This window comes from Paramisgurnus dabryanus, chromosome 20 (genome assembly GCF_030506205.2).
Source record: "Paramisgurnus dabryanus chromosome 20, PD_genome_1.1, whole genome shotgun sequence".
Taxonomy (NCBI): Eukaryota; Metazoa; Chordata; class Actinopteri; order Cypriniformes; family Cobitidae; genus Paramisgurnus; species Paramisgurnus dabryanus.
In genome coordinates this window covers 8,081,373-8,105,203 of record NC_133356.1, presented here as the reverse complement: position 1 = coordinate 8,105,203, position 23,831 = coordinate 8,081,373, and the positions used below count along the sequence as shown (strand labels likewise).

Below are 23,831 nucleotides of genomic sequence, written 5' to 3'. Positions count from 1 at the left end.
AAGAAAAAGCATCTTAATTTAAGAATATTTAGATATTTTCTACTGAAAAGAATTGTTTTTCTTGAAAATATTTTTTTGCAGTGAATGCACACTGAATATTTGGGGGATAATTGCAAAAATGTCTGTGTCAATTTGTGTTATTAGTATTTTTTTTATTAAAATATAAATATATTCATAAAAATATAATCACCTAGTTTAGTGTAATATGATTTTTTTACATACATTTTTACATCATTTGTCAAAGATTATTAAGAAAACAGAGCTGTTTTCAGCATATATCAGGACAAATATTATAAAATGAATTAAAATTTACATTTAGAAATAATTAATAAAATAATATTTTTAAATAATTTTTATATGATTATGCTTACATGCCATCAAGGTGAATAACATATTTAATATTTATCATTCTTTGGTGCAATAAGTGGTTACACCATTTGACATTTTCAGGTCCATTCAGTCTTAACTTTCTGTTATTTTTCATAGCATAAAATGAACATAAATACTGTAAACTGAGCTGTTGGTTGCAATTCGCAATCTCGCTGCTAGAAAAAAACCCACACTGGACCTTTAAATTAAATATTTCGATTTTGTGTTCTTGTAACTCATTTGGAAGACCATTGCATTGCATTTGGGTTTGACTCCCAGGAAACAATCATACTGATAAGATGAACACCCTTGTGAATGCACTGTAAGTCATTCGCCTTCCAAATGTAAATGTAAGTGATTTCGGGGGAATCCCTAACATAAAACATGTTAAAGATTGACATACATCATGGCCAGGTAGTTCCTGAAGAACTTGCGCAGATGTTCAAACTGCAGAAGTCTCTTTCTGTTTTCTGCCACGCTCTTGCCGAGCTCATCCCAGACCTGCAAACTGGACTGGATCTCAGTTCCTGTAGCGTTCATTCTCTCCGGGCAAACATCTGTCAGATGAGCAGCCTGGCTCTCCAAAACCTCAACCTGCTCCCTCAAGATCTCATATTCAGCCTAGAGAAATAAAAAGCCAATGGTTAACGTAGCTCAGCATTTATAAGACACGACCGAATGCATACTGTTGAAAAAAATAAGCACTTTTCTGCAGTATTTTCAGCACTGCATAGTATGCAAATATTGTGCATGACGAAATAAACAGAGGACCTACAATGGCCAAAAACCCTACTGTTATTTAATAACCCTAGGCAATATGCATTACATACTGCAAACACAGCATGCAGTACTTCTGTTCGAAACAAAGCCACAGTTTCGACTCGGTCCCCTTCACACACGCCATTTACACTTTCAATGCTTCGACTCTGTAAAAGAAACCATATGTGTTTCTGAGTATAATTAATACAGTTAGAAGCTTAAACGAATCAAGACGCTCAATGTTTCTGCTCTTGTGAGACTGTCAGATGCCTTGTGCATGAGACCCAAACTATTTTAGTATAAGCGATTAGGTCATTTCTTGGGCTTTGGGCTTTTAGATTCAGACAGCTGTGTGTGTTCACGCTACGCACGCCATTGAATCATGCATCATATCTTAACACACTTCACTGTGCTCGATCCTGCGGCCGCAAATGAATCAATCGGCACATGTGCAAGCCGAAACACATGCAAACACGCGTAAGAAATGCACATTCTCGCAAACAATGGTGTCCGGTGTGGGTGATAAAGTCTTGTGTGGGCTCACACATTGAGGCTGACTTCATTAACATCTACAGAACAAAACATGGCCCCGTCGAAGCCCTCGGTGGACGTGAGACTTTAACTGCAAAACGAAACAATGTGCTAAAAACTAATTCACTATGAGCAATGGGAGGGAGCCATTTCCATTCGATCAACAATGAGAGAGAGGTCAACGTCTCACGACAAACAAGATGCCGTTATTGAGTATTAACTTGAAAAAAAACATGGACCCCGTACCAAAAAACTTTAAAGGGAGAGTTCACCCAAAATTGAAATTAATGTCATTAATTACTCACCCTCATGTCGTTCCAAACTTGTAAGACCTCCGTTCATCTTCGGAGCACAGTTTAAGATGTTTTATATTTAGTCCGAAAGCTTTCTGACCCTCCATTGAAAATCTAGTAACGGTGTACTGTCCATGTCCAGAAAGGTAATAAAAACATAATCAAAGTAGTCCATGTGACATCAGTGGGTCAGTTAGAATGTGTTGAAGCATCGAAAATACATTTTGGTCCAAAAATAACAAAAATTACGACTATTCAGCATTGTCTTCTCTTCCGCGTCTGTTGTAAAGCGCATCCGCAAGCCTAAAGTCATGTGACTGCAGCGACGCGACTGACGTGTTATCTGGTGCGCCCCAGCTGTTTTTTATTTGTGTGTGTGCCCAAGCTTCGTTAACAGGCTGAGGGAGACGCATGCTGTAACTTTGAAAAAAAACTTTCCAAACATGTTTGAGGATAACACGTCATCCACGTAACTGCAGTCACGTGACTTTAGTCTCGCGCATGCGCTTCACAACAGACGCGGAAGAGAAGACAATGCTGAATAAAGTTGTAATTTTTGGACCAAAATGTATTTTTGATGCTTCAACACATTCTAACTGACCCACTGATGTCACATGGACTACTTTGATGATGTTTTTATTACCATTCTGGACATGGACAGTATACCGTTACTAGATTTTCAATGGAGGGTCAGAAAGCTCTCGAACTAAATATTAAACATCTAAATCTGTGCTCCGAAGATGAACGGAGGTCTTACGAGTTTGGAACGACATGAGGGTGAGTAATTAATGCAATTATTTTCATTTTTGGGTGAACTTTCCCTTTAAGTAGCACGGTTCTACAGTATTTGTAGCATTGACCAAAATACATTGTATGGGTCAAGATTTTTCTTTAATGCCAAAGATCATTAGGATTAGGAAAAAATTACCCTTAAGACTGGTCCAGAGTCACATTTTTATTGTCATAACCACTATTTAGTGTTTCTTATTTAAACAACACTAACCTCATTAAAACATTCTGGTCAATGCATAAATCCTTTTTATATTTTTATTTAAAGTATTATATCATTTCTTTCTGAAGGACAACATAGGGTGGTATTTCAGCCCAATAGATGATAAAGTTTTTGGTGGGATTTACGTGAAAATCCTCTCTACATGTTGCAGTAACGTTCAGTGTACCCGTACCTCCAGCTGGTCCTGGTACTCCTGCAGACTATCTAGACCACAGCGATCCGGCTCACATCTGACAGCCATCTCACTCTCCATCTCCAGTACATCTACAGACAGTTCTGCACAGCGCTGAAGACATTGCTCAACACGAGCTGAAAACGTGGAATGCTGGGAAAGGGTAACAACAAATAAATCACTACTCTTTATTTACAAATTAAATAACAATATTTTTACTTCTTCTGTACAGCCTGAAATTTTTCCTGAGCCTTTAAGAGACCGTTCTTTGGCATATTTTAAAAGAACATTTTATTGCTCTATCATAGTTCAGAAGATTCAATTAGAGTTCCCAGTTATGCTTTATGTAACGGAAAACTGCACACGATATCGGCATTACAGCATAATTGATCATGATTCATTTTTATTTCTTAATAACCGTTTGGGTTTTATTCAGTCTTGTATAACACTGAAGGGGCTTATTTCACGATAACAACCAGCTGCTTGTACATTATCCTACTTATTACATGGCTTTTTACCTTATAAGTAAGGTAAGGAACATTAAATATTGATTTTAAATATTTGATCTGCTAATTTTTAACAAATGCAGACCTTCCGTGAGGAAAACACGTTTATTAAGACAAGACAATCAAATGTAACAAAGACATATTTATATTTAATTTTTATGTTACATTAAACTATACCGGTCTAAATGAATTGCAACATCTGGGTTACCATGTTTTCTTAGTTTTAGGCGGTTGTTACAGTATCTGGGAATAGGGCTGTCACCATTGAGAAATATGGCTGACGGTTAATTGACTAATAAATTGTGACAATTATGACGATTAATTGCCTGTTTTATTGCTTTGACATTTAATACTCATTCATGAAATGATTTTCACATTGTTGATTATTTAAATGAAATATTTTGCAAGGTTTACCTGGCAGTAAATATTAATACATAACACGTGTTTAAATGTAATTATTTAATAAATGTATCTTCCAAAAACTGAAAATTCTTCATAAGAAATAAACACAATAAAGTGTCTGAAAAATAACTGAAAATAAAAATGCAATCAAAATAAACTGACTATACAAGAACTTAAATAATAGCCAATCCTACTAAGGTCATATTACTACTGGACCTCATGTAGTGGCTGCAAAAATATAAATTCCTTACAGACCCTTAAGAGCATAGATATGTATATAAAGGCTAGATGGCTCGTCCGCGCTGATGGCCAATTGAGTTGAACGTCCGCATTTTGGCGGCCATCTTAGGACAGGGCACTCGCTCACTCGTAGCATTGAGTTTTAATGATGCAGGTACTTTTAAATGACCATAACTTGCTTAATTTTTTACCGATTTTCAAACGGATTGGTTTGTTATAAACGTCAAAGATGTACCTATGACACTGAATACGTATACTAAAAATAAATAAAAAATTCATGAAACATGTTAAAGCATCCAGAATTATAGCCACGTTAATAACGTTTGTAAAAAACCAAACCGTTTGTAAATCCGTCAAGAATTCAGCAAGTTACGAGCATTTTAGTTGGCGTATGTCACTCACCTTCCGTCCACAGCAGCAGGGAGCAGCACTATGGCAGCACTGACCTAAGATGGCCGCCAAGTGACGACACAGCTGACTCCGCCTTGAGCCATCTAGCCTTTATATACATATCTATGCTTAAGAGTAGCATCCTTCCTTTCCCTAAATTTGGAATTGCTGTTTTGGAAATGTATGTTTTCCTGGCAGTTCATACTGCTTATCAAAGTTTTGCAGCATTGGCTTTGCAATTTATCACTTTACACTGTCAGTTAAGGAGCACCATCTGATCCTATCTCATTTATACAGGCACTGCAGCTCCCCCTTGTGTTTTTAGAGAGATGTGCAATCATTGCGGTGATCTGAAATCATCGTGATGAGGTCAAACTATCATGATGAGACGATTATTAAATTATTTTGACAGCCCTATCTGGGAATAACAAACCTGCATGTCACAACTGGCCAATCAGAATCAAGCATTTCAAGATCGGTGTAATAAATAAATAAACTTTGTCCTATATGTTTCCCCAAAAATGCCTCATGTTATTCTGCATACACACAAAACGCAAAGCATTGCGTTCCTCGCTCTAGATTACTCATGGGATTTAACTTATTATTTTCAACTTGCACGAAGATGTGTTTGAGGCGAATAGCGCGTGTTTTCACTGCAATCGCACTGCCCAATTTGCCTCAGTAGCATCACCCCTACGCGTCTATTCGTGTCTTTGCTTTGACTTTGTAAGTAATCTACTCACGCAAATCGTTGAATTCGCAAATGGTGATCATTTGCTCTCCCTGTAATAATTTTTCTGTATAGATTGCTCTTGTTTATTCTCAAATCAATTTACATTTCAATCAAATATGACCCTTGCATTATTTTCAAGCAAATCAATTGCTATTTACCCTGCAGAGGAGTTCATGGATACTCTGGTCATGTGACTGCGAGCGACCTCTTTCCCGTGCCGTGTCGTTGAGCATCTCCACAGCTTCTCTGAGTTCCTCCACAGGGTTTCCGATGGTTTCGATCAAGGGCCGCTCATGCGCGTTTCCCGGCAAACCCAGAGGAGAGGATCCAGGATCAAGATCACTACACAGGGGCTGGTGGACCATGATAAAGACTTGTCATTTAAAGGATTAGTCAATTTTCTTAAAAAAAAATCCAGATAATTTACTCACCACTATGTGATCCAAAATGTTGATGTCTTTCTTTGTTCAGTCGAGAAGAAATTATGTTTTTTGAGGAAAACATTCCAGGATTTTTCTCATTTTAATGGACTTTAAAGGTGCTCTAAGCAAATTGAAGCGTTTTAGACCATAAAACATTTTTTGTTACATACCGGAAACATCTCCTCACTATCTGCTTGCTGCCTGTCCGCTGATCAAACTGTAAAAAAACGCGATCTCTGTAGACAGCCCAGGCTTCACAAACGGCAATATCAACAAATGGCCAAACCTAGCCAGCACAAAACAAAACAAAGTATTCCAGCCAATAAACGGCAAGAAGGATTTGGGGGTGGAGGTTGGGCGCGTTCATGAAAGCACGGAAGGGAGGGGGAGGGGGAGGAGTTAGCTACGCTCTGTCTGTTTGAAAACAGTTCAAACATCAACAGGAAGTGACGTCGCACATTATTCGCTTAGAGCGCCTTTAATGGACCCCAACACTTAACAGTTTTAATGCAGTCTAAAATTGCAGTTTCAAAGGACTCTAAAAGATCTCAGACGAGGCATAAGGGTCTTATCCAGCGAAACGATTGTCATTTTTGGCAAGAAAATTTAAATATGCACTTTTAAACCACAACTTCTCTTCTTCCTCCGGCTGTATGACACGCCAGCGCGACTTCACGTAATTGCGTAATGACATCGAAAGGTCACGTGTTACATAAATGAAACGCACATTTGCGGACCATTTTAAACAATAATCTGACAAAGAAATGATTAGTATCATTCGACATACAACAACGTCGGAACGGTCCTCTTTCTCCACACTTGTAAACACACTGGGGCGTAGTTTCGATACGTCATCCGTTACCTCTTGACGTGATAACGTAATTAAGTGAGGTCGCGCTGACGCGTCACAGGACCAGAGGAAAACGAGAAGTTGTGGTTTAAAAGGGCACATTTTTTAATTTTCTTCCAAAAAATGAGATTCATTTCGCTATATAAGACCCTTATGCCTCCTTTGAAATTTTAAACTTTTAAACTGTTAAACTGTTAAGTGTTGGGGTCCTTTAAAATCCTGGAATGTTTCGCTCAACTAACATAATTTCTTCTCGACTGAACAAAGAAAGACATCAACATTTGGGATGACATGGTGGTGAGTAAATATCTGGATTTTTTTTTAAGAAAATGGACTATTCCTTTAAATCGAAGACCACTCCAACGTCCATTAAATTTTCTAGCTGGCATGTGACAGAAATAGCACTAAATATAGTAAAGCTTTATTGAGTCTGACCTGTCCAAGTGTGCTGTATTGGCTTTCTTCCAGTTCCACTTTCTCTAGAAACTCAGTGAGCATGCGTGTGTCCTTCAGTTTTGAGCTCTGTTGGGTCAGTGCAGTCTGCACACTGCTGAACCTGACAGAGAATAACAAATACTAATCGTCATACGTCCAAACTTTCATTGCACATAAGAACTAAATAAAGTTGTAATTTATTCTTGAAACTTTTAAGCTGAATTGGCGGCACATACTTTCTCTCCACCTCTTTCAGCCGTGCGGGGAGTAGTTGTGTGTGAAGATGTTTTTGACTGCTCAGATGATCAACCTCCTGTCTGAGGTTGTGTAGCTCCAAACCTCTGGCCTCCAGCTCCTCCTCCAGCTGAAAGCTCTCTTGCTCAGCCACGCTCACAGACTCGGGGTCTCCTGCCAATGACGCCTGCCTGATGGACAACTCCACAGCCTCCAACCATGCCTCCAGGCTACACAAAGACTGAAGAACACGTACCACCTGGAGAACAAAATCCCAAAACTAGTCTTTCATTCTAATCTCTTTTCCAGCACATCTATAGTACATCTCCAACTTAACCAGGTGTTAATGTACCTTGCAGTTGAGCTCCTCTGAAACCTGCAGGACCAGTCCGTTTCTCTCATGTCTTCGTTTTAGCTCCTCCCACAGTACCTCCAGTTCACTCAGAAACTCCTGGATCTTTGTACTGCCTAGATGTTGAGCTTTCACCAGACTGTGACCCTCCTGGAGAAAAACATGCATGCATTTTAACACTTTTTCCTGCCAGCGATTTAAAAAAGCCAAACAGTGAAAGCTTTTTTATGATTTTCACTAAAGTTTAATGCCTTCCAGAAATTTTTCTTCTTTAAAAGGGACAATAAACAGGATTTACCCCATCTAGTGGTGAAATTGTATTTTGCATTCAAACAAATATTGCTCTCTAGCGCCTCGCTTTTCCAAATGCTTGTTGCAACTACGGTAGCCGTTATGAACTCACTGATCTCCTTGTCTGTTTCAGCTGGTTCAGGTGTTCTGAATGAAAACGCGGTAGGCTAGTGCTTTTTGTCCCTATCTGCTATTATAGTTTATCAGTATGGCGGAACGACAGGAACGAAGTTTCTTCAAAAATACCAAATGTTAACAAAAAACTGAGATTATTACATATTTTGTAAAAGACTTTTGTTTCTGTGCGTTCACACCAGACACGGTAGAGCCGGCAAAAACACGCTATTCGCGTGTAGTTGGACGCTTGAACATTATGAGTTTACTCGCTTCATTCGCGCGTTAAAGCCGTATGTGAAATTTTAATCATTCGAGACATTCACGAGGAAATTTGCGTCATGGGAGGGTCTTCTGCCGCTCGCTTCCTGTAATCACGTCACAAGCTCCTGATTGGTTAACGATTGATTAAAATTAATTGGTTGATTTTTCAACTCGTGCGTTTCCCGCGGCATTGCTCATTTCACGTCATTCACGCGAACTAAACATGCAAATGAGGCAGATTCGCGTCTACCGTGCCGCGACACTCTATTCACGTTTGGTGTGAACGCAGCATTAGAGATCAGAATCAGAGCAATGATCAAAACATACACTGAGTTTTTACTGTTTTTGGATCAGTGGATGCTTCAGTGTTTTATAAGTTGGGTAAGAGCGCCATCTAGTGGATAATAGCGGAAATATGGACTGCTGTAAAAACTCGTCATTGGCAGGGAAGCGTTTTCTCTTAATTGACGAGATAACTCAACAATGGCGGGGAAAGAGTTAAATAAAATAGTGAAGTTTATTGTCAACTTCATCATTGATAGCTACAAGCCACTAATAATGTCAACTAGTTAAAGCAAAGTTCATCTAGGGATTTTCCAATCCCTGGTGGTTTGCGGGGGAATAGCAGGGGGTTTGAGTTGACATTAAAGGGACATTTATTACGCTGTTGATCACAGAGCCGGAACATTTTTGGTCAGTTTTATGTGTTTGAATATGAAACGGTTATGTAATGCAACTACGTTTAGTTAAAATGAGTTAAAAATGAAAACATATCAAGGAATTGTGGGTTACTTGGATGTTTCTAATAGAATAACAAGTGAACGCATCGTGCCTCATACGTCTTGAAAAGTAAAGCCTTTGGCTCTTTGATCGCCACCTGGTGGCTGGCTGCAGTACAAGTCATAAACCCCGGCCTCTCCATGCAAACGAACAGGACTTTGCTTTAAATAAAAAATTATTTACACTTACAATAAAATTTTCTGAAAAATGGTTTTGGTCCTTTTAGGTAGTTGTTATCACGCTGATATATGCCCAATTGTTCATTTTTGTGATAAGTTTCATTTTAGCTAGTAATTTGATGCTTTAGAAACGGGGTGTGTCGTTATGATTGACGTGGATAAATTGGGCGCGCGGGCGGAAGTTTGCTTCTGATGATTCCTTCTGCGCATGCCTTGGGTCCAAACTGACATTTTTATGTAACATGGCGGCGCCCATGGTCGGACATTTTTGGCTTCAATTCATTACAACGAAAGGAGGCGACATCGCGTCGCCCATCTTTTTTTACAGTCTATAGAACGCATGTGTTCAAACAATGAAAGGCGTCGTACAATCACCAGAGGATGTAACCATGCACACGTGTAAATCCAGTCAGCATTAAAGCACTAACACAATCTATCAATTTTCGTCCTTTACCCTTTTGACCAGTTCTATTCTGGCTCTGTTGGACTGGATGTCCTGGTCGAGTGACGCCTGACGCCTCTTGGCTGCTTCGAAACCACTTGGACCAGACAAGTTGCAGATTTGAGTGGCCATAGCTATGCTTTCTTTAAGCCAGAAGAGAGTCTGTTGAATACAGAAGAGTCCCATGAGATGAGGAATCACAGAATAGGTACACATTGGCTCCGGTTCAAAACCTCCTTGCTCTTCACTTAACAGCGACTGAATCTCAAATGCGACTGATTTAATACACTACACAGACAGGCAACTCGTACATCTCATAAACAGCACACCTCATTTAAAGCACACAAGAGACGCCACTCGCAATTTATTTTCGTAAGCGTGTCTATGATGATTTGCAAAGTTGTCTAGGGTTTGAAACCGAGCCGGGGCATCACATTCCATTAAAAAAAGGAAGAGAGTATTTCCCAAGAGAAAGAGAGAAGACATTCCTATTTAGTCTTGGCTGGCCTTCTGCTAAGCGGGCCAGACCGAGTTCAGAACCCATCGGCTGGGTTTTCAATCCTGAACAATTCCTGGAAGTCACATACTGTACATAGGCTGAAGCTGACACTGGTGTCAAACAAACATGTAATCCTCAAGCACTTAGCACAGAGCTATCTATCAACCTTTCATGAGTTTATTTTGGAGGAATCCAAACTGTTGGCTAAGCTGAAGCACAGGAAGACGAGGTCGCTGATGTTCGCTGGAAGATCTTCTTAATTTTCCCTGTTTGCTGGCCCGATCGGCCATGGTTGGTTTTTAAGGCATAAATGATTGTGTAAGAGTTGTGTAATGGTGAAGTAATAAATGGGCACCTTGTCTGCAGACACTGTGAACTTCTGGAGCTGTGTTTGGAGAAGTGGGTGGCCTCGGGATTCAGACCTCACCGCGTTCCTGCTGTAAAGCATAACGAGGACTTTATTTAACATGCTTGGTTTCATTCATTTACATGTGTGAAAGAAGTATCCAGAATAGAAAAACATAAATTTAATGATTTTGGGTCCAATTCCATTCCTAATGAATCCGTTAAGGATTCTTTCAGTATTTCAAGAATAATTGGTCCCAACTGATTTACTAAACAGAAACACAACTAGTCATTTTTTTTTAAAGGGTACCTCGACTATGATGTCTTGTATGCTTTAATTCTTTATATTTGCCTTCTACTATTAAAATCCATTGATAGAAACACTTTAACCCTCCTGTTATGTTCATGTTTAGCAATACTTTTAAAGGTCACATTCTTCCTGATCTAGGGTGACCATACGTGCCATTCTTCCCGGACGCATCCCGTCCAGGATTTCGGTGCGTCTTCCGGAAGTCGTATTTGTTGACCGCATACGCCATTCAGTTAAAAACATAAGATATACAATCGTAGTTTCATTCTTACCTTAAAATATAACGGTTGCTTTTCTGAAATAATAATAATAATCCTCTATGACGTATGCGGTCGACAAATACGACTTCCGGAAGACGAACACAAAATCCTGGACGGGATGCATCCGGGAAGAATGGCACGTATGGTCACCCTACCTGATCCCATTTTTTAAACCCTAGTTAGTGTGTAATGTTGCTATATTAGCATAAATAATACCTGTAAAATGTTAAATCTCAAAGTTCACTGCCAGGCGATTTATTTTCTTTGACAGAATTCGCCTTTCAAAGCCTACAGCGAACGGCCGGTTTGGACTACAGCCCTCTACTTCCTGCTTTAATGACGTCACTAGAACAGTTTTTTGACTAAACTCCGCCCACAGGAATACGTTAGTCGCCAGCTAAGCTAACGGCAAGCTAAGCTGCTATCAAATCACAACACACTAAACAAACTACACAATCAGAACTCGATACGTATTTCTGAAGGAGGGACTTCATAGAACAAGGAAGACATCATTTTGAGGACAGTGAAAACAGCGCTATACAGATAAGTAAATTGTGTAAAAAATACCGTGTTTTTTACACGTGAAACATGAAGAAATGTTATATTGCGCACTGTAAACACAATCAAAGCTTCAAAAACACAGAAAGACCGGGACCTTTAAGGTCAAATTGACCCCAAATAGTTTAATATATCTTAAATAACTTCTCCTAAATTAGTTTTTTATATACATAAATTGTTTATTTAATAGATAAATTTCTATTTTGTAGCACATAAACTTAGTGTCTCAGTTTTGCAGGAACACTGTGTGTACTGTATATACATTTATATACTTGGCAGACACTTTTATTTTAAGTGACTAAAAGCAACTTCAAGTCAAAACGTATTAAGGAAAAGTCAAAAAGTAGGTTTTAATGTTTAAAAATACTATTAGCATATTTTTCAGAGATGTCAAAGTAGCTTTGGGGTCAATCTGACACCAAACATAATAGAAGGGTTAAATGTTTTCATAAAATCCCCCTCATTTTAGGTTGTGGAGGCCGCCGTTATGTTTCACGTATAGTGGCTCGTGAAATGGTTGTTGTAAAATATTACTACTAACTACCATGGTATTTACTATATTTTCATGTGAAACATTTTACTCCCACTTTCTTACCTCTCAGATCTTCTTTATTTTGATTACGTGTTGTTCATCATTTATTTTACTCTCCAGTTCATATTATAAGGTCTGAACAGAAGACGTTGATCAGGGTTGCCAGGTTTTCACAGCAAGATTGCTACTCAAAACTAGCCCAAAACAAGCCCAATCTTGTTTCGATGGGGGGTCCTCTGGTAAAAATTATTAAAATGTTACAAATTACTGTTGCAGGGGTAAAATGTGCATTTTTGGCAGGGTTGTCTGATAAAATTTGCATAAAATATCGGAAAAAACGCAGACCTGGCAACCCTGATATTGATGTTATTGTGTTTTTAATGACTTGCAGATGTCAAGACCATATAGCGCCACCTACTGTCTGTATGCATTTATAACTCTCATCTTCTGTTCCACATCATTTTACAATTTACTGATTGAAGATTTGTTTATTATGTTTACCACGTTGTAGCGTTAACAGAATGGATTTAGATTGAAACATCATGTATTAATGTAAACAAAACGGTGGCCTCAGATTTAATAAACTTCTTTAATAAGCTAATCTTTTGACTCTATGACATTTGTACTGTTTTTAATTTCACATTTCTATAGCCAATCCCAGTGTTTATCTATTACGTCACACATGTGTTTATAGTTCGGGTACCCGGAATATATAAAGAATATTTCTTGAGCTCCTTCACCTCTCAGTGGATGCCTGAAATCTGACGATAATATCGCTGGCACATGTACGAGCCGAGTGCTCATCTGCAGTCTGTTGTTGGTCATCTTGGCTATCCGAAGGCTTTCTGCAGCGCTCCACGTCTTTCCTACCCTGTGGAGGAAAAAATAAATTGCACATTTACAAGCCCATGAACTTTTTTACTGGAAAGTTACAGTAAGATGCTCTCCTAAACTGGGTTTAGTGCCACAAGAGAAAGCCAGCACAGAAAAAAATATCCTCTCGTTCACAATCGTGTCTTAAACAAAAGGTCACTAACTGGCTGCAATGCATTTAATGGACATGACATCAACAATGTAGAAATAAATGAAGCTTCTCTGAGTCTGGACACGGCATTTGCGAATGGAGAATCAAATATACTTTACACAACGAGGAGCGACTGCTGTGTTAATGACCCGGGTAAGTGGACAATTATGGTTTACAGAATCTAAACGTTTTATTCATCCAAAACAGAACCTTCTGTCATCATTTACCTTCCTTAATGTCATTTCAAACCTGTCTGACTTTCTTCTATGGATTACAAGAGAAGAGTTTTAATGCTGTACTGTATGTCTGAAACACAGTAAATCGTATATACTCATTTAACTCTTTCCCCGCCATTGACGAGTTAACTAGTCAATTAAGAGAAAACGCTTCCCTGCCAATGACGAGTTTTTCCAGCAATCCGTATTTCCGCTATTATCCATCAGGTGGCCCTATATCCAATTAATATTATAAAGCCTGGAAGCAACCCCTTAGGGCAAACAGTAAGAACTCTGTGTATGTTTAAATGATCGCTCTGAATCTGATCTCCATTTAAAAGTCCTTAACTTTTGCTCAAATTTTGGTATTTTTGAAGAAACTTACCCATATTTGAGAGGTGATAAAAGTGAAAAAAAAAGGTAGGATGAAAAGTTTTTTGTTTGAAAGCAGAGGGTCTGTTCTTTCAATTGTATATTGTATGTTCAGAGGCGTCATGCCCATTCAAACTGAGGGGGCAGTTGCCCCCTTGGTTTTTTGAGCCTCAAAATCAAAGAAGCGCCCATTAATCTGTTATTTGTCTTTTAATCTGTTTACTATGCACAATATTATTAATTCTGTGCTGCATCCTTGTCACTTTTCTGAGATTTTCGCCGCTCTAATAGTGTTCACGAGCTCTTTGCTGTTGCTGCTGCATATGGCTATCTGAGGAATTAAAACGTTTAAGAAACGCTCACAACATTTCCATACCCCAGTACGGTAAAGTGCAGTTAACCTCCTCTGTGTAGAAAATGTATGGTTTAAAATGTGACCATCTCGACGTTATATTAGTAGAGATTTCTAGATTCATCTTCTTGGTACAATGCTCGCCAGAGTTCACGGGGGCGCGGAATCACACATGCTCACATATGAGGTAAAGTTGAATGCAAAAATCCGTTCCTCTAATAATTTTTATCTAAACATTTTTTGAATCATTATTGAACATTAAACTCAATCACGTGGCTATAGCTTATGTAATTTTCGTTGTTTATAAACTTTATGGATTTAAAATTATATTAATTGTATAGGATTAAACAAGATAAACAAAATAAAAAACATGCTGTTCCAGTTGTAAACATGATGCCAATATGTCATTATTCCAATTGAATAGTATTTGATATGAAAGTTAGTCAACACTTTTATTTTGGAGGTTTTTGTCATGAAGGCAGGAACAGGAAGGCTCAAAATAGTGCCATGGAAAAGACTGAAAGCTCTATAATATTGATAAAACGAATTGCTTCGAAAATTGATTCAGTTTTTCAAAGCAGTTCGAAACACCACACACGCTGGCGACCCCTGCTGGTCAAAAGAGTGTAAAAGCAGATATGTCCAAACATTTTACCCTTTTTTTTACAAAATAATAGCAAGATTTTTATTAAAATATGTTTTAAAAAAATTTAACTTAATTAAGACATAGTTAAAACTATGTTAATGTATTATGTGTTTTTAGTTTTATTTGGGGCAAACAAACAAATCATTTAAACTAACTACCCTTTTAATTATGCACATTTTTGTCATTAAATCTGTGTATAAACAAAGAGTAGACAAAATGGTAGTGTTATTAGTCAGATCGGATAAATGTTTTATGAACTTGCATAATAAAACTGACCCGAGTTCACCTAAACATATTAGACACTGGTCATTTGTGATCAACTTCCCCTAGTGGTTAACCATCGGATTTTCTAAACAGTTATGACGTAATGAAGCCTCGTTTGCTAAAATCACGTGACTTGGGCCAGTTTGAAACACGCTCCGAACCACTGATTCGAAACAAAAGATTTGTAAATGTTTCGAAGCCTCATGAAGCAGTGCTTTGAAAACGGCCATCACTATGAATGCACACATTTCTGTAAGCTGTGCACACTGTGCCCCCTTAAAATAAATTGGTGCATGACGCCCCTGTGTATGTTTATATATTTAAAGAGGAACACTTTCTGGAAGACATTAAACTTTTGTGAAAATCATAAAAAGCTGGCGCTGGCTGGCAACATTTTTTAAAAACGCTGCCGCTGGCTGGCAACATTTTTTAAAATCGCTGGCGGGGAAAGAGCTAATAACTTGGTAGCTCTCATAAGACTTCAAATGTAGTCAGATCTCCTGCTCTTGAAAGTACCTGCTTACATCTAGGGCAGGGATGGGCAACTGGCGGCCCGAGGGCCGCACACGGCCCGGGGTAAATTTTAATGCGGCCCGATGGACCATATTATACTTAATCAAATACTTTTAAAATTATGATTTTTGTAGTAGGACGTAAATACTCCCAACCAGGAGGGGGCGCTAGGTCCCGCGGATCGTCACAGTAACCATAGTCCCGTGTTTGGGCTTATGTAAAGAAGAGGTCTTCACGGTCCGAGGTCCGACCCGAGACCTCATCAGTTTCACGCGTGCCTCGGACACCGGTCGGGTACAATAATCAGGTCTCGGGTTATTTAAAATGATTGTGTTTTTGCTGAACGGACCCGAGAAGCCCTGAACTCTCGCATGTGTGTGTCAATGTCCTTTTCAAACCTCTCCTCTGTTTGCCAAGAGCGCTTGCGACAGTGTGTGGCCGGCGATAGGTTAATTTTCGTTGAGACAGACATTTCAGATATTTTTAAATGTACGTTTTAGCGGTTACCTTGGTGTCATAGTCATATAAACAAATGGAGCAGCTCGCCAAATTTGTTGCGAGGCCACCAAGGCTGCAGACTGAACACACGTCAGTTTACATTCGGGTCCAGTCGGGTTAAAAACAATGCCACTGGTTTGGGTGACGGGTCGTACTCGGGCCAGAATTGCTCTCAGATTTGAAAGGTAAAATACATTGTTATTAAATTTTTTTATATATATTTTGTTTTGAATTTATGTATTATTTATTTCAAATAATTTTGTTCTTTAAGGGCGGGATGAGAAACTCCTCTATACTAATTTAAAAGTGCCTTGCTTGTTGCAGATGTTAAAGCAATGCAGTTTTATCAAGTTTTATCTGAAAAGCTTGTCCAATGAAATTAAGTTATGATTTAGAATTAGCATAATTGCTAAGTTTTATAGTTAAAATCTTTAAAGACAGGTTAATTGTATATTGTGTTTTCTTAATAAAGGAAATTAAGAATGATGTAAAAAATGGTTCTGGCCCCCTTGGTATAAAGGAGAAAAATGCTGGCCCTCGTCATAATCAAAGTTACCCATCCCTGATCTAGGGCATAGGCAGAGTTTTGCGTTTGTGCTTCTATTGGCACACAAGGGTACTGCAATACTTTGAGATTAGCAAAGGAGTGCAGCTTCATGGTTAAATGAATGAAAACAAACAAGTAAAAAGTTACCCAGTCTACATATAAATTCTTATATTTCTATTTCATTAATAGCTCAGACAAAATCATAATTGGCTATGGTCCTGGGGGGGCAATGCCCCCCCTGCCCCCCAACTGAGGTAAAATGAGGTGATTTTTAAAAGTAAAATAAAAAGGCCTATTCACCTTTACCACTGAAAAACAATGCATCTGTTTTGTGAAAACACAGCAGTTTCTTTTACATTTTCTTTACAACATTATAGTATAAATAATAAAAAACAGGCTGTAATAATCTTCATAGTCTACAATATAGATCAATCTATTGCATTTTAAAGTATCAACCAACAAATAAAGCAGACACATGAATGTCTTTTGATAAAGTTAAAACTCTGGCTGAGAAACGAAGTAAAACTGGCTGACTGCAGGCGTTTATACCACTGCTTTATGACAGCATATGAATCTAAGCATGGCATTCTCTAAATATGAGCTCAGGAGAAATGAGTCAGATTTTAGAAGAAAGAGACGTCTGACGCCTGGGAGCAAGAAAGAAAGAGTTGCCTGAGAAAGCCCCATTTGGAGAAAGCAGCGCATTTATGGGGCTTAATAACATTTATAAACATGCCACTCAAAAATTGAGTTTAATCACTTAGCGGCACGTTATCAGCCTGTGGTAAGTGTGAAAGGTTAGAAAAGAACAAATGATGTGATGAGATGTGTCGATTAAAACACCCATCACTGACAATCATTCAGAATCATCAAATCAGTACAAAAAACCTCACAGTTTTTTCTGGGGAGTTACTGTAATACTGAAGATTGACAAGTAGTTCTGCAGTTATGCTACACTAAAAGCTGTGTTGTCTTTAACCAGTGGTTGGGTAAAATATGGACAAACACAAACAGCTGCAAAGATATTGGATATATCAAGAGTGCATGCTCCTCTCACTAGGGGTGCTTCTCAATTCTTATTTGTGCATCCTCGTTTCCTTTCTTTGCAAGGACGGATGAGAATTATCAAGTGCAATAAAAACCCCAAACAGTTAACAAGAAAAATAAAGTTAAAGACATTCTTAAAAGTGCCGTTAAATAAATATATGAAGAGTTTGGTTCCAAAACGCGATAAACGCCTTTTTTTAATCAGTTACCGCCAAAATCAGTATTGTATCTGGTCAGTATTAAAAATTCAATTCTTCATTTTACGCAAAATCCGATATACGGTAATTCTGTCATATTTTCTCCCTTTTTCCAAACCGCAATAAATCCACTTAACCAATCACAGCGCACCATTCCAAGCATTGTAAACAATAATGGCGGCGCTTTGAACACACACGGAATCCTTGTTTTCCTCATCTACTTTGTAATTCGTTATCAACAAACAAACAAAAACATAATAGTAATTTTGATGGCATTGATAAACCTGTGGTGGTTTTCTGTGGCAGGGAAGAAACGTAAGCCATCAAAATCGAATAATTTACGTGAGAGGCACTCTGGAGAAGGAAAAATGTCAGCTGTCAACGAAAAATTGAGCAGGACCAAACCATTTTATAGCTGATCGCTGTCAAAAAAGTTCAGCGACGACGTCCCAAGGATGACAGCAGCAATGACAGTGTTCTTAAAGGTGACATAGAATGATTTAACAGGGTATTTATCCTTGTTCTGTGATGTGACATGTAGACACATTTTTTTTGTTTGGGTCTGTAATGCCTTAGAAGCTTCCTTAAAACTTCTCTCAGATAGCTCTATTAGGGTGGGGGATTTTAAACAAGTGGTTTTGCACCTATTTGGCTCCCCCTACTGGCTTAACTTGCAATCTCATTACTGATTGGCTGACTTTGCTGCCACTCAAAAAATTGAGCCAATTATTTTAAAGTGGAGGGGCAGTGAGATGCCTGTGATGTCATAAGCATCAGTTTTTCAGATTGGGCCGTTTTCTGGCTGACAATTCTAAAAGAGGAATTTCTAGGAGACTGAGATGTTTAGCATGTCTAGCACTTTTTGTATGTTTGTGAATGTGGGTAGACTACCATTATTCAACAAAGACAAGGTAAAAATGGTTTTTCATTCTCTGTCCCCTTTAATATGACAAAGTAAGTGTTTTGATTAATGCTATTTAAGCAATATCGCTCGAGTAGGGGTGTGATATAGCTCTATATCCTCACAGCTGTGATAAGGCTAGAGGCACGAGGCCGTAGGCCGAGTGCCGGAGGCATTCACAACCGTGATGATATAGAGCTATATCACACGACTCCGAGAGCGGTAATGCTTTTACAGTATACAACAGTTCGACTGCACACGTTTGAAAAACGAAAACTAGAAAACAACAACGGAGTTATTTTAAAAGCCTCTTTGTTTGGGAACTACTTTCTTCCGCCACGGATTTAAGGGCGGCCAGAATGACTGGTAACACTTTCGGCTGCTTTGAATCTCATATTAACTCAATGGACGAATTAGCCGTTTCTTTATATTACCGTTTCTTGGTCACAAAGTGTAGTGTTAAGATTAGTTCAGTCGAGAATGTATATGTATTATATCTAAATCTGCAGTCGATTAGTAAAGATAGCGCCTGTTTAAACGTTTGCTTAGTAAGATTCGGTACGAGAACCAGAGCATGAGCGGACATCAGTTTTCTCTCGCCCCGCTGACCACCGCCCTCTCTGGGCTACATCTCTGACAGGGATTCCCTGGCTCTGCTGTTGGCCTGGTCTGTGCTTGATGGTCAAAATTGAGATCAAATCAGCAGTATTTGGTGTCATGATGAAACTATTACTTGTTTTCTTATTCATATTGTGTTGTTATTGTTTTGGCACGAGGTAAAAGTTAATAAAACTATACTTATATAATATTAGTATTGCTTTCCCATTTAATCTTAACGCGATACGAGCACTCGATTATTATTAGACTTTGTTCTTATCAGTACTATATAAAACTGTTTTTTATAAGTGTCAGAGAGATGTTTTGCATGCTGCTTATAAATATATCAGTGGCAATATCTCATAACATGTTTTAATAGTCACGTCACGATAAAATAAATGATCAATGTCCACATTTAAAAGCTGCGCTGCTTACCTGCAGTTCCGCGGTGTTTTCACGTTCTGAGGAGAAACATCGGTCCAGAAAAAAATATTGTTTACATTCCTCTTTCCAAGTGTTAATCGTCCACACGATGTGACAAGACATTACTCCCATTAAGTTTAACGTAACATCCAAGAGCGCTGATCTTTAACGGAATAATAACTTCCGATTGGGATTCACAGACTGATTTACGAGCTAGTGAACTAATGAGACACACGGAGAGTGATTAAAAACAGCGCGTTTGTGTGTGTCCGTGTGTGCGTGCAGTTTTCCCATTCAGAGATGAGCCTGTTTAAAGGACTTCCATTCACTAGGTGGCGGAATGATACGAAAGGTGAAACGGTTACTGTGCCGTTATCAGTACAATATCACACACCTCTTAGCCAATCAGATTCGATAATGTTTATTTTTTTTATCATCAGTGTATACCACTACTCAAATAAATGAACATAACATGGCAAAGATTAATGCACATTTATATATTAATTTAATAGATTTATAGCATTTTGCGGAAAAAATACCAATCAAAGACGACTTCGACACTCGCACAGGGTTTCCAGGAAAGTGTACGATAAACATCAGACGTTCAGCCAACAATCTGTGGGTGTGACGTCTGAGGCTGAGACTACTTTCTTGGTATAGAAAACACATTTATTAGACCCAAATTGGTCAAAATGGATTTATTGCGTTTTGGAACCACTCTTCATATGTGAGAAGATAAAACTTCTTCATATGTGTTTATACCACTAATCATTTATATAGATTGGTGGTCTATACATAAATATTAAATATACTGTCTGAAACGAGTCTCCATTTACATAATTTAATGATTAATACCAACATTTATGGATGTTTAAAGACGTGACGATTTATACGTGCGTCCGGTTTAAACGATACAACACTTCCGCATAGGATACACTTGTGTATCCTCGCTCATGACTCCTCACAAAGCCTCCTAACTCCTCGTTCCTCGCAGTACAATTAAAGAATTGAGATATCCTGCAAGACGACACAGCTCGATTGGTTTCCAGGTCATACGATGTAGGAGCGAGAAGACGAGGAAGCATATTGAGAAGCACCATAGGAATAGGGGACAATGCAACACTCAAAATGGTCGCTCTTGCGACAGAAGTCCAGCCTTTAAGCTAAAACAACCAATCCTTTGTCATGTCAAAAGTAGTTGCAGATTTCCAGCTCTACTAGGGCTGAAAAAAGACGCTTGTTACTTGGAAAGTGATTACTTTTAAGAATTGAGTATTCTTAAGAGCCATTAAATAATTTTAGTTAGTCATTCCAGACCGCTGTTTCCTGTGCCCTTCCTGTTCCCAGCGCTGATATCAATTAACACTTGAGATTTGTTCTGTATTCCATCACCTCTCTTTCTCTCTCTCTCTCTCTCTCTCTCTCGTTCAAGACTTTTGTTTTAGTGTAAAGTTGTGGAGTGATGTCAGCCAAGAGCTCCATATGGAGTGTGTGTCTGACACATCTGGGATCCATTAGGAGGAGAAACGGCCCTCACGTCACTGGACAAGAGGCCTGGCTACACACCCTCATACAAACACACATCATAAGCAACATGCTGGCCCTCACTATGCGTATAAATATCAAGGCAAGTACACAATTGGGCACGACCTTTTAAAAAAAAACTGATGAATTTGTTGGTATAACTATGCAAGCTTAATATACAAATAAATCAATCAGATATTGCTAAAGCAGATATTAGCTTAACTCTCTTCTTCTAGGTTTTGATGAGAATCTGGCTAAGCAAGTTAGCTACTTGAATAACAACACGTTTTACTGACACAGACATTTGAAAGTAACTCTATCGCCCCGTTTTTGCTCTCTTGACACATTAAGTCAAATTTGCATGCTGGCCATCCAATGGCATCTGTGTAATTGTGTATAGCATGTTTCTGGCCTAAGCTGAGTCAGGCTATTGTGTGAATGAGGACACATCCATCATCATGTTCGTCTGAGTGTCATTTCCAGAGATGTCCATCTCCGACAGCTGCTGCCTGTACATCTCGACCCTAAAATACCATTATTATGTCAACACCCCTGTGGGTGGAGTCTGGGCTGATGGCAGAATCTGGCATTCTTCTAGTCTTGGAGATTTGTGGGATCACTGTATCCCAGTAAAAATCTCTATAAAGTGTAATGAGCACAGCTCCCATAGACGATGCACCTAGGTGACCTAGGCTACCGCTGCAGATACAAGCAGCCATTGTTTAAATCCGGTATGATGCTCACAGATGTACCAACAATACAAAGCCTGGGAAACACCTGATATAAAGACTACATTTGAAGCTGAGTTACAGTTAGCTTCTGTTTTCCAACCAAGAAGTAAACTAGAAGTGATATGACGCATATGGCTGAAACAGTAAAGGCCTTATGCTGCGTTCACAGCAGCCACGGTAGAGGCGTCAAGCACGAGCGATTTCAATGTTAAGTCAATGTGAAGACGCGTTGACGCACGCCTGGAGGTCTCGCACAAATGAGGCGTTTAGCGCAGTGCGGTAGACGTGATTCCGCCTCATTCACGTGCGAATGCTGCGAATTGAGCATTGCCGCGGAATTGTCGAACTGAAAAATTTTAACTTTGCCGGAAAAACATGCCGCGTTAACCAATCAGGGGCTTGCTCTAGTAGTGATGTGATTACAGGAAGCGAGCGGAGTCGCAGAAGCCTATGGAAGGCCCTCCAATGACGCGAATTTCCGCGTGAATGTCTCAATGACTAAAATTTCACCCGCGGCTTTCACACGTGAATGAAGCGAGTAAACTCAAAATGTTCAAGCGGCTAGACACGGTAGATGCGAATTTGGTGTGAACCCACGGTAAGTCTAGTTCACTTTTTACGCCTAACGCAAATTTCCTCATCAGAATAAGTCACACATGCTCATTTGTTTTTCTTGCAGTAATGTGTTTATCGAAAAGGTGGCAACCGTGCCCTGGGGGCTTCGATTCACAAGGTAGTCGATAAAAAACTGCATAAACAAATCAACCGGAACCATATTCGAGAGATTAAGCGAAGAGGTCAGGAAGTACCCTCATTTATACAACTTTACCATGAAAGAGTAAAAAGATATTTACATGAGTTTTAACTCGTGGCATTACTCCTTTTGACCTACTTAACTCATTTCCCGCCAGTCTTTTTTAAAAAAGTTGCCCGCCAGCATTTTTTTGTGATTTTCACAAAAGTTTCACAAAATGCCTATAAATATATAAACATACAAATATATCAAATGAAAAAACAGATCCTCTGCTTTCAAACAAACAATAAACAAACAAACCGGGAAACAACATTTGATCATATCTTTGATTTTTTCTTTGTTTATAAACACTTAAATATGGGTATTTTTCTTCAAAAATACACAATTTTGAGCAAAAAGCTAAAATAATTGCATTTTTGTGAAATCAGATTCAGAACGATTATCAAAACATACACGGAGTGTAAAATTAACAAATAATATTTGCTTCAGTTTGCTTCAGCGCCTTCTAGTAGATAATTGCTGTATTACAGATTACCATAAAAACTCTTTTTCATGCAAATATTTTCTCTTAAAGGCGCTCTAAGCGAATCTGTGTGACGTCACTTCTTGTTGACGTTCGAAGTGTTGTCAAACAAAATGGAGCGTAGCTAACTCCTCCCCCTCCCTCTCTCTCACTCTCCACTTGCCCCTCCCTCTCCCTTCCTCATGCGCATTAAACCCCTAAACCCCATCCACAAATCCTTCTTGTAGTTTATTGGCTGGAACACGTTTGTTGTGTTTTGTGGTTGTAGGCTGTGCCACTTAGTTTTTGTTGCCATTTGTGGAGCCTGGGCTGTCTACAGAGGCCGTGTATTTTACAGTGTGTCGAGGAAACAGGCAGCTAGCAGATAGTGAGAAGATGTTTGCTGTATGTAACAAAAAAAAAATGATTGCCTAAACGTGTGAATTTGCT

General features: G+C 38.8%; 1 protein-coding gene across 4 annotated transcripts in view; it reads right to left on the bottom strand.

The window, feature by feature from the left end:
- Positions 1-23,831, bottom strand: part of mymx (myomixer) — a 69,353-nt gene that overhangs the window by 20,243 nt on the left and 25,279 nt on the right. For all 4 annotated transcript variants that reach the window (XM_065296206.1, XM_065296208.1, XM_065296207.1 and 1 more), the window contains exons 12-20: positions 13,015-13,145; positions 10,625-10,706; positions 9,783-9,932; positions 7,701-7,850; positions 7,351-7,607; positions 7,115-7,235; positions 5,566-5,760; positions 3,137-3,289; positions 773-990 (exon numbers count right to left, since the gene is read on the bottom strand). In XM_065296206.1, coding sequence (XP_065152278.1) covers positions 773-990; positions 3,137-3,289; positions 5,566-5,760; positions 7,115-7,235; positions 7,351-7,607; positions 7,701-7,850; positions 9,783-9,932; positions 10,625-10,706; positions 13,015-13,145 — 1,457 coding nt within the window. The remainder of the gene's footprint in view (positions 1-772; positions 991-3,136; positions 3,290-5,565; positions 5,761-7,114; positions 7,236-7,350; positions 7,608-7,700; positions 7,851-9,782; positions 9,933-10,624; positions 10,707-13,014; positions 13,146-23,831) is intronic.